This window comes from Anarhichas minor, unplaced genomic scaffold (genome assembly GCF_050575085.1).
Source record: "Anarhichas minor isolate MPS153535 unplaced genomic scaffold, ASM5057508v1 ptg000051l, whole genome shotgun sequence".
Classification (NCBI taxonomy): domain Eukaryota; kingdom Metazoa; phylum Chordata; class Actinopteri; order Perciformes; family Anarhichadidae; genus Anarhichas; species Anarhichas minor.
Window position 1 is genome coordinate 7495499 of NW_027466497.1, and position 12351 is coordinate 7507849.

The following is a 12351-nucleotide window of genomic DNA, read 5'->3' on the forward strand; positions in this document are numbered from 1 at the left end:
GCCGCAGTTTTGCTGGAATGTGCAGAGGCCTGTTGAATCATGTTATTTGGGTTTTATGTTATTCTACCTGCTTTGTTGTCATATAAATATGTGACTGGTTCTTGTGAGTTTCTTCTTGTCATTGTGTTAATTACATTGATTTTGACTATATGCATCATTGTCCATTAATGACGAAGCATCCCGTCATGCTGGCGTCATAATGAGGTTATGAGGAGGTGGTTCAACTGTAGTAGGACAACACTGAAGGCCCAGGTACGAAATACACGGCCCGCCACTCGGTAATTCCCAGAAAATTGTAAGTCCATGTATTGTTGTGAGAAGTCATAAAATCTTGAATGTGTGTGTGTGTGTGTGTGTGTGTGTGTGTGTGTGTCTTCAGTGAAGTGTATCAGTCTCTGCAGTAGCTTCCAGCTGCAGCAGTCAGTTCAGTTTCTGTTCATTCTGACTGAGGGAGGTTTTTGTACGACGCTTTTTCACTGTGTGAACACATACTGACTGTTGATGTAGTGAAAACTCTGACAGTAGTAAACTGCTGCATCTTCAGTCTGGACTCCACTGATGGTCAGAGTGAAGTCAGAGTTTGATCCACTGCCTGTAAAACGACCTGAAATCCCTGATTGTCGAGTAGTTGCTCCATAGATAAGCAGTTTAGGAGTTTCTCCATCTCTCTGTTGGTACCAGGCTAAATAGTTATTGCCAAGAACATCCTGACTGGTCCTACATGTGATGGAGACGGAGCCTCCCACAGCAGAGCTCACTGCTCCAGGCTGAGTCACTGTGACCTGGCCTCTGGACTCTGAGGACACAGAGACAAACACATAAAGCAGCGTCACGGTTTAGTCGGCTTCATTTCAGAGGGACGGATGTTGATAGAGGAGAGGAGTTTGATTCTCTGGACTTTACCTGTGAAGCAGCAGCAGAGGAGAGTCCAGATGAGGACGCAGATCAAAGTCATGTTTGTGATGAGGAGGATTTCTGTGTCTTCTGCTGTGATGAAGGACAGCTGTCAGTCATCCAGTGTTCAACTCTCAGGACTATAAACTCTCCCAGAGCACTGGAGCATGGTGCTGCTGATGCAAAGTGGCTCTCTATGGAAATGCTCTGACTGACTCCAACAGGGACTTGGATTACTGTGATGATGCTGTTTATCAATGGATCAATCACTTCATCAGAGTATTGATCAGGAATGTGTCAGTGCTCATTTATAAGAGTCTTTGCTTTGAGTTTGATGGAAACATTTTCTTCTGGAATGTTTTGTAAAATCTCCCTAATTCACTACAACACACATCAACATCACTGTGGGACGGATTTAAACAACAATAGTGTTTTTAATTTATTATAGTATAAAATAAACATGAGTTTATGATAATTATTTACATTTGTCAGGATTTGTTGGAGAGTTTTTCTTCAGGAATATCTTGATCAATCATCAATTGATTTTGGTGAAAGTCAAGTTAATATTGCTCATAGATGTCTAACATTTCTAAAATAAATTGTTAAATACATATGTATCATTTCTGAATCCGTTTTTAGTAATTTAACCATTCATTAAATGCAATGTGTAAACTGTGAATGTGTTTGTTGAGTTTGTTGGTGTCAGAGTCAGAGAGCGTGTCTCTCTACAGTGAGAGGTTTTTGTACGGCGGCTCAATGACTTTGTATCACTGTGGTTGACTTTTGGTGGAGGAACCAGACTGGATGTTGGAAGTAAGTTTCTGCACAATAATACTAAACTAATTATTCTAAAGTAATGTTTTAAATGTAGTTTGTGGATGTTTGAGGCAGATGAATACATCTTGTTTTAATCGTACACTTTTAGGATTCATGTGTTTATTTCTGCTCCTTTATCATGGAGACTAACTCAGAGCAGCTTTACTAAACATGTATTTACTCATTCCTCTCCTACTGGAACTTAAACAGCTGGAAATGTAAAAAAGATAAAAACTTCTACAAATGTTTAAAAAGTTTTGGTTAATTTCTAACTCAATTAAAACTGTTTTTAAACTAATTCAGAGTCAGAATGATTCAAACTGAATTGATCTAATTGAAGATAAAGATATTTGAAAATGTGCAAAACTTCTTCATTGTGTCAAATATTGTTTCCAAATTTTTAAATCTTTGAACAGTTTTTATTGATGACTGACATCCACATGAAGAACGTTTGATTGTAGTCACTTCATTTTCTGTACTTGTAAATGTGTCCACTGAATATTTATAAGTAATGTTTAGTTAAGGTTTCTGATGATGAAGCTTTAATATTTGTCCACATATTGATGTTTTATCTCCAGTGTAGTTTGATATATTTCAGCTCATTCTGTATGATGACTCTCTCTGTGCTGATATGCATGAGAGGCTTCTTAAAGGGAAGTGAAACAATGTGTGAGTGAGTGACTGGTGGAGCAGAAAGAACATCTGACAGAAACTCCTTAAAGGAGGAAATCAACTCTCTCACAGTGAAGGTGTCCACGTGTCTGGTGTTTGATTGACAGCTGTGTGGTCCCTGTCCTCTAAGCTGATTGGTGTCTCCTAGGTGATGTCCCTCCCACCCTGACGGTGCTGCCCCCCTCCAGTGAGGAGCTGCAGCAGGGGAAGGCCACGCTCATGTGCCTGGCCAACAAGGGCTTCCCCTCAGACTGGAGTCTGGCCTGGAAGGTGGACGGCAGCAGCAGCAGCAGCAGCAGCAGCTGGGAGGAGAGCAGGAGCCCCGGGGTGCTGGAGAAGGACGGCCACTACAGCTGGAGCAGCACCCTGAGGCTCCCTGCAGACCAGTGGAGGAAGGTGGGCTCTGTGACCTGTGAGGCCACCCAGGGCTCCCAGACTCCGCTCTCAGAGACACTGAGGAGAGACCAGTGTTCCCAGTCCTGACCTGACTCACTGGGACTCTGCTGCTGGTTTCACTCTGATACTGATCTCAGTCTGCACTCTGTAACTCTGTTCATCTCTTTCTTTCTTTCACTCACTGTCTCAGTACATTTCATTTCATTGATACAGTTTTGATGCTAATTTTGATTATTTCAACACAATAAATAACTTTTCATCAAATTCATTGTTATCATGTATGTTATTTTAAAATAAAGTCTTAAAAGTCTTAAAAGTTCCAACAAATCTAGAAACAGTTAACTCAACTGAGTCTTGAGATTTTATAATTCCTTGGAAATGTGTAAAGAAATAATATAATATTAGTATAATGTTGTTTGATAGTTTTCATATTTAGAAAAATAAAGTGAGATAATCACTATTTAAGTTATTGTTACCCAGACATGATAGAAGTAAATTCAACCTTTATTCCAGATTCCTTAAAGCGTTTGTGACATCAGAATCTGCTTCATTACACTATTTGCTAATTCATGTTTTTCATAACTAAGCTGATTATTTAAATATTTCAAGGAAAATCCGGTGTACTGTATGTATACGCCCAAACCACCAGACACAGGAACAGCTTCTTACCGCTGGCCGTCACACTCATGAACAATTAATCAGTCATACTGCACTATCACCTTAACTCCATTGACACTATTGTTATATTGTTGTATACGGTTATGTTCATATATAAATATATATACTGTTTGGATTCATATTTATATTTATTTTTTACATAGTCGTTAAATGTTTATATTTAATTATAAATTCTATGTATGTACGTGGAGGTCAACGAAAAACCGGGGTCAAATTGTACGCGTACATGGCCAATAAAGCTGATTATGATTCTGGTGTATCACAAATAAAGTGTGTTATTGGTAGAAACACGGTTTTAGAAGTGTCCAGAAAGTACAATGAATCAGAATGAACTACAACGTCTGAGAAGTTTAAGTTAAATCACAATAATGAAGTAGGATATCTTCAGCATTATATCACAATAGTATCTGTAGGAGCCATTAGTTAGGTCTGGGTATTATAAATGTATATTGGGAGCCTACCTCAGGTTGACCACAGGTGGCAGTGTGGGTTAGTGTGGCAGGTAATTAATAAATGGGGCACAGGTGCAACAGACAGGTGATGATGCATGGGTGACGGGGAGATTGCACGGTTTTTACCGCAAGCCAGACACACCAGAGGGAGACCAGGAAGCTAAGTATGACATTGCATATTTGAGATACGACAAACTTATTGTCCATCCCAAAACCAGGGAAAGTTATCAGTTATTGCCCTGTCAGAAACATGGCTTACTGAGGACTCAAGAGAAATCTTTAAAATACCAAAATACAATTCAGTTCACTATGTAAGAGAGAATAGATCTGGAGGTGGAGTATCTCTGTTTATTCACGGTGACTATGAATTCAAAATTAGGGATGATCTCACGCTGAAGTCAGAGAGGGATGAGGTGGAATCTGTTTTTTTAGAGCTCTCTGGTGTCTCTGGTGTAAAGAATGTTATTATTGGTGCTATTTATCGCCCACCTGACTCTGATATCAAAGTTTTCAATGACAGTCTGGGCTGTTCTCTTGACCTGATAAACAATGAGGATAAACTTTGTTACCTTTTAGGAGATTTCAATATAAACCTTTTAAAAAATCGACTACATACTTCTACTGGGGATTTTCTCAATATTCTTTACTCTAGTTACTTTTTCCCTCTTATTCATAAAGCAACAAGAGTTACAGAAAATTCAGTGACTTTGATTGATAACATCTTAACCAATTCTTTGAGTGAAGGAACCAAATCTGGAGTCTTGTATTCCGACTTGTCAGATCATTTTCCCATTTTCCAGTACTCTTTAATCAAGACTAAGAGAGCTAAACATACTAAGAAAATTATGCAGAAAAGAATTATGAGCAAATCAAATATTTCAAAATTTAAAGATATTCTTACCAGTATTTCATTGGATGATCTATATGTGGAAAATAACGCTGATTTGGCATATCAGAAGTTTATGAAAGTTATTAACCTTAGTTTCAATGATTGTTTTCCAATTTGTAGTTCCACCAAGAAAAGCAGTCAAGTTAGTAAGAACCGGTTCACAACACATTTACTGAAGTTGCTGAGGAAAAAAAATAAACTCAACAGAAAATATGTTTCAAATCCCACGCCTCTTACTCATGGGGCTTATAAATCCTGTAGAAATAATTATACCCATATCATTAGATCTACAAAAAAGAAATATTACAGTGAAACATTTATGAAGTGCTCAAAAGATATAAAAAACACATGGAAAGTAATAAATCAACTGCTGCAAAGATAAAAGACGACCCCAGAGCTTCCTTCAGTCTTTTTGGATGGTGACAATTCTCTTGACGAGCCATTTGATATCGCTCAAAAATGTAATGAATTCTTTGTAAATATTGGTCATGAATTAGCTAACAATATTCCGGCTTGTCATGGGAATCCACTGGATTTTATTCCAACAAATGTCCCTATTATCTCTAATTTTATGCCCCCAAATATTCAAGAAATAAGTGATATAATTGATGATATCAAAACATCTTCGGCTGGCCATGACAACATTTCTGCATTTCTTGTCAAACAGGTGAAACAGTCAATATTGCAGCCACTTGTTCACATTTTCACCTTGTCTTTGAAAACAGGTGTTGTGCCAGAGGATTTAAAAATTGCCAAAGTTATTCCTTTGTTTAAAGCAGAAAACCCACTTTGTTTTAACAACTATAGACCCAGATCTATATTGCCTTGTTTTTCAAAAATACTAGAAACAATTGTACACAAAAAGATTGTTTCATGTACAGTCTAATTCAATTCTTTACAAACACCAGTATGGTTTCTGTAAAAATCACTCAACTTATATGGCTTTACTTTACCTTGTTGATAAAGTTATCTCTGCACATAACAATAAGGAATTTACTTGCAGTATTTTTATAGACCTTTCCAAAGCCTTCGATACAGTAAACCATAATATTTTATTGGAAAAGCTGCATAAATATGGTTTCCATGACATTGCATACAAATGGCTAAAAAATTATGTCTCCAACAGAAGACAGTTTGTTTGTGTTAAAGGTTGTTATTCAAACACAGCCAGACTAATATGTGGGGTTCCACAGGGGTCCATTCTTTGACCATTATTATTCCTTATTTATATTAATGATTTGTCTAATGTGTCAAAAAGCCTTTTCCGATAATGTTTGCAGATGACACAACCCTAGTTCTCTCTCATTCAAATTTCAATTCTCTGATTATGAAAGCTAATGCTGGTTTAACTGCCTATGCTACATGGTTCAGATTAAATAAACTATCTTTGAATATCAAAAAAATGAACAAAAAAATGTCCCTCGATAAAATGTTTTAAAAGATGCCTAAAAGAAAATCGAATTGCTGTTTTGTAACAGTTTTTTTTATGTATTAGTGTTCATGTCTTTCTTGTTTTAGCTGTTATATTACACATGCTCACACACACTCGACACAATTACATTATTTGTTTTCTTTTCTTTCTTTGTTTGTTTTGTTGTAGTGTAATGTCTTATGCATATTAAATTTTATCTTTGTAATTTTGTAAAATTTTAATATTATATAGGTGGAGGCTTCAAATAAGCCCAGTTGGCTTTCTGTCTCTTCCTGCACTGTGATATTCATTTATCTCTGTTGTGTTTGATTATTTTAAATTTTGTTGTTTGAATTGTGCAAAATAAATAACTCTAACTCTAACTCTAAGTGATATCAAGTTCTATTGTCAATTGTGAACTCTAATTAAATGGGAACCTCACCCAAAGATACGCAAAGCCTGGTATCTTTATGTCGAAGCGAGTACGAAAACACAATCTTCTCCCGCACCCAGCCGAGTGGCTAGTTACAGGAATCAGTCACTACAGTATCAGTATCAGCAGTGTGATCAAAATATAACTTAGCTTAAGTGTTTCACTATGAACACAAGATCATTCAAACACACAATGTGTTTAGGTTTGTTGGAAACTTAACTGTTTGACTTGAATATTTATCACATTTAAAATTAAATTTGAATTACTTGAAAAATAATCCTTAAAAAAAATGAAAGTAAATATTGTATTTCAGAGGCAAGTATCTAGTGTTCATGTTACCTTTATTAACTTATCTACTCTTCAGCTCATTGTTGATCAGACTTTAAATATATTGATTAACACCCGTATTAAAAAAAAAATACTATTATTACTTACTATAGTATAAAAAGTATTTCCTGACATTATTCTGTTATATCGTCTTCATTGTCAGTGAATCATAAAGTGTCGGTACTTCAATGCAGCTGTTGAGTGAGATCAGTTTCTCTTTAGCTGAGGAGGTTTTTGTACGACGGTGTATCACTGTGTGAACGGGAAGCTGCTACCCTGCTGACAATAATAATCTCCTGCATCTTCAGTCTGAACTCTACTGATGGTCAAAGTGAAGTCAGTTACAGATCCACTTCCACTGAAACGATTTGAAACTCCAGTATGACGGGATTGAGCATTATAAATTAGGAGTTTAGGAGATTCTCCAGATTTCTGAAGGTACCAGTGAAGGTAGATACTAGCAGTTGAACTGGCTTTACATGTGATGGAGACAGTCTGTCCTGGAACAACAGACTGAGGTCCAGCAGACTGAGTCAGGATGATTTCTCCTGATGAATCTGGAAAACATGAAAAAGAGCAGAAGGGTTATTGAGACAAATCCAGTTTGGAGAAAGATGATCAACATCCAAACAGAAGAGTCTCATTTCTTTAACATGGAGAACAGATGGAAGAAGGTCAATGCTGCTTGTTTCACTGTTTCTCCATCACAGCAGAACATCATGGTGGTGAACCAAAGTGTTCAGAAGAGAGTCTCACCCTGAACAAGGAGCCCCAGGGTGGTCAGCAGTAGAGTCAGTGACATCATCATCGTGCTGCCGGCGTGTCAGTGTCTCTGAAAGGCCTGGACAGCCACTGATCAACACTGGCCTCTTAACGGCTGGGAGCAGAGAGGCAGGACACATATGCAAACACACAGAGTCAGTGAAGTGTAGCTGTCCTCAACACTCCATCATGTTTCCTCCTCTCTGCTGAGAGCTTTGATCTACACATTTACATATCTACATGTGGAGGACATTGAATGGTCTGGTAGTAAACTGATCCAGTGACTTGAGGACAGTTTTGTTCCGTCTTTCCAGTTTGGTAATATGATCTCTTTGGTCAGTGATGACTGATATCAATATTAATGTGGGTTTGAATTGTTTATGATATGATAGAATTCAATATCAAACATGAATATAGTTTACTCTATCGATGGAGATCGATCTCTAACACTAAAACACCTTCAGCCCACCGTCTATTCCAGTTGGACAGATTTGTTTCACTCACGTTCATGTAGATGTGAGTTCTCTGAAGATCTTCATGCTGCACTTTAACAACTTCTCGTCCACGTTGACTGAAAAGTTGAGGTTGAAAGTTGAAGCTTTACAATTAAAACTATTTCAGCACAAAGTCCATTCAGTAGTTTTCCTGTTGGGAATTTAAAAATCTACATTTCAATGACAACTGGACGACTCCGTCTGCTGAGGATGTGACTGAAGGCTCAACAACAGTTAGTGGATGGACGTTGAGAAGAGATTGATTTGATGTTTTCAAGGTGAAGAATGAATATTAATCTCAATGTATTTGTTGGGTTTTTGAGTTTCATGTCAGAGTAATTGTGTCTTTGCATACGTTTCATATACAGATATAGGAAGAAAATATGAATGTTTTCAGGTTGGCTTTTCTTGGTTCTTTGGTAAATCAGATGTGACTATAACAGGATATGAATGGATGATGAAAAGCTGTGGTGGAAAGAGTAATTTGATGAACACCAAGATTATTTTATGTCATTTAACTTCTTGTGATAAATGTTCATGTGTGTGTGTGTGTGTGTGTGTGTGTGTGTGTGTGTGTGTGTGTGTGTGTGTGTGTGTGTGTGTGTGTGTGTGTGTGTGTGTGTGTGTGTGTGTGTGTGTGTGTGTGTGTGTTCAGTGAAGTGTATCAGTCTCTGCAGTAGCTTCCAGCTGCAGCAGTCAGTTCAGTTTCTGTTCATTCTGACTGAGGGAGGTTTTTGTACGACGCTTTTTCACTGTGTGAACACCCACTGACTGCTGATCTGATGTAAACTCTGACAGTAGTAAACTGCTGCATCTTCAGTCTGGACTCCACTGATGGTCAGAGTGAAGTCAGAGTTTGATCCACTGCCTGTAAAACGACCTGAAATCCCTGATTGTCGAGTGCTAGCATAGTAAATGAGCAGTTTAGGAGCTTCTCCATCTCTATGTTGGTACCAGGCTAAAACGTGATATGAGCTATGCACATAAACCTTCTGACTGGTCCTACATGTGATGGAGACGGAGCCTCCCACAGCAGAGCTCACTGCTCCAGGCTGAGTCACTGTGACCTGGCCTCTGGACTCTGAGGACACAGAGACAAACACATAAAGCAGCGTCACGGTTTAGTCGGCTTCATTTCAGAGGGACGGATGTTGATAGAGGAGAGGAGTTTGATTCTCTGGACTTTACCTGTGAAGCAGCAGCAGAGGAGAGTCCAGATGAGGACGCAGATCAAAGTCATGTTTGTGATGAGGAGGATTTCTGTGTCTTCTGCTGTGATGAAGGACAGCTGTCAGTCATCCAGTGTTCAACTCTCAGGACTATAAACTCTCCCAGAGCACTGGAGCATGGTGCTGCTGATGCAAAGTGGCTCTCTATGGAAATGCTCTGACTGACTCCAACAGGGACTTGGATTACTGTGATGATGCTGTTTATCAATGGATCAATCACTTCATCAGAGTATTGATCAGGAATGTGTCAGTGCTCATTTATAAGAGTCTTTGCTTTGAGTTTGATGGAAACATTTTCTTCTGGAATGTTTTGTAAAATCTCCCTAATTCACTACAACACACATCAACATCACTGTGGGACGGATTTAAACAACAATAGTGTTTTTAATTTATTATAGTATAAAATAAACATGAGTTTATGATTATTATTTACATTTGTCAGGATTTGTTGGAGAGTTTTTCTTCAGGAATATCTTGATCAATCATCAATTGATTTTGGTGAAAGTCAAGTTAATATTGCTCATAGATGTCTAACATTTCTAAAATAAATTGTTAAATACATATGTATCATTTCTGAATCCGTTTTTAGTAATTCAACCATTTATTAAATGCAATGTGTAAACTGTGAATGTGTTTGTTGAGTTTGTTGGTGTCAGAGTCAGAGAGCGTGTCTCTCTACAGTGAGAGGTTTTTGTACGGCGGCTCAATGACTTTGTATCACTGTGGTGGACTTTTGGTGGAGGAACCAGACTGGATGTTGGAAGTAAGTTTCTGCACAATAATACTAAACTAATTATTCTAAAGTAATGTTTTAAATGTAGTTTTTGGATGTTTGAGGCAGATGAATACATCTTGTTTTAATCGTACACTTTTAGGATTCATGTGTTTATTTCTGCTCCTTTATCATGGAGACTAACTCAGAGCAGCTTTACTAAACATGTATTTACTCATTCCTCTCCTACTGGAACTTAAACAGCTGGAAATGTTAAACAGATAAAACTTCTATAAATGTTTAAAAAGTTTTGGTTTATTTCAACCTCAATTAAAACTGTTTTAAAACTAATATAGAATCAGAATGATTCAAACTGAATTGATCTAATTGAAGATAAAGATATTTGAAAATGTGCAAAACTTCTTCATTGTGTAAAATATTGTTTCCAAATGTTTAAATCTTTGAACAGTTTTTATTGATGACTGACATCCACATGAAGAACGTTTTAGAAATGTTTCCACTGAATATTTATAAGTAATGTTTAGTTAAGGTTTCTGATGATTAAGCTTTAATATTTGTCCACATATTGATGTTTTATCTCCAGTGTAGTTTGATATATTTCAGCTCATCCTGTATGATGACTCTCTCTGTGCTGATATGCATGAGAGGCTTCTTAAAGGGAAGTGAAACAATGTGTGAGTGAGTGACTGGTGGAGCAGAAAGAACATCTGACAGAAACTCCTTAAAGGAGGAAATCAACTCTCTCACAGTGAAGGTGTCCACGTGTCTGGTGTTTGATTGACAGCTGTGTGGTCCCTGTCCTCTAAGCTGATTGGTGTCTCCTAGGTGATGTCCCTCCCACCCTGACGGTGCTGCCCCCCTCCAGTGAGGAGCTGCAGCAGGGGAAGGCCACGCTCATGTGCCTGGCCAACAAGGGCTTCCCCTCAGACTGGAGTCTGGCCTGGAAGGTGGACGGCAGCAGCAGCAGCAGCAGCAGCAGCTGGGAGGAGAGCAGGAGCCCCGGGGTGCTGGAGAAGGACGGCCACTACAGCTGGAGCAGCACCCTGAGGCTCCCTGCAGACCAGTGGAGGAAGGTGGGCTCTGTGACCTGTGAGGCCACCCAGGGCTCCCAGACTCCGCTCTCAGAGACACTGAGGAGAGACCAGTGTTCCCAGTCCTGACCTGACTCACTGGGACTCTGCTGCTGGTTTCACTCTGATACTGATCTCAGTCTGCACTCTGTAACTCTTTATGTCTGTTCATCTCTTTCTTTCACTCACTCACTGTCTCAGTACATGTTGCATTGATAAAGTTGTGTTGCTGTAATTTAGGTTGATTTAAAATAATAAAGAACTTTTCATCAAATTAATTGTTTTAATGTATATTTTTATGAAAAAAACAGATGATGCTGTTTCAATAGTTCAATAAAATCTAGAAAGATTGAGTTTTAAAATTCAAAAACTTTCTGCCAATTTCTTAAGACGGCAAATTCAAGTTAATATAATGTCATGTTCAATGTTGTTTTATATGATGAACACAGTTTTTTTTTTGCTTATTTTCATTATTTTACCACAATAAAGAACATTTCATCAAATTACTTGTTTTCATGCATGTTATTGAAAAAGAAACAGATATTATTGTTTTTATAGTTCCATTAATTCTGGAAACATTCAACACAACTGAGTCTAATGTTTTAAATGGTTTGGACATTTCTTCAGAAATAATGTAATAATACTATAATGTTGTGTTTAATATTGTTTGTATATTTAAAAAAAACTAATTTGATGATCAATACTTTGAGGTTACTGTGACCCTATCATTGAATTTGAATTATGAAGTATGATGTCATCAGCATATTATATCATCATCGTATCAGTATCAGCAGTGTAACATAAATATAACATAAGATGTGTTTTACTATGAACACGACATCATTAAAACAAACTCAATGTGTTTATTTTTGTTGGAAAAGTTAAATGTTTGACTTGAACAGAAAATCTAAAAAATTTAAAAATGTATTTGAATTACTTGAAAAATAATCTTTAGAACACACGGAAATAAATATTGTATTTCAGAGCCAAAGATCTAGTGTTCATGTTACCTTTATTAACTTATCTAGTGTTCCACTCATCTTTGATGAGACTTTCATTGTATTAATTAATACTCTATTTCAACAAGATTACCAT

General features: G+C 37.5%; 3 gene segments (V, D, J or C); 2 read left to right on the plus strand and 1 right to left on the minus strand.

Moving 5' to 3' along the window:
- LOC142972074 (Ig kappa chain V region 120-like) lies at nt 1-1308 on the minus strand. The segment is given in 2 exon segments: nt 1-796; nt 904-1308. Coding segments are annotated over 2 exon segments (375 nt in total).
- A 968-nt stretch (nt 1309-2276) lies between these two features.
- Nucleotides 2277-3042, plus strand: LOC142972071 (Ig kappa-b4 chain C region-like). The segment is given in 1 exon segment: nt 2277-3042. A coding segment is annotated over 1 exon segment (264 nt).
- A 7779-nt stretch (nt 3043-10821) lies between these two features.
- On the plus strand, nt 10822-11759 carry LOC142972072 (Ig kappa-b4 chain C region-like). The segment is given in 1 exon segment: nt 10822-11759. A coding segment is annotated over 1 exon segment (264 nt).
- Nucleotides 11760-12351: the final 592 nt, after the last annotated feature.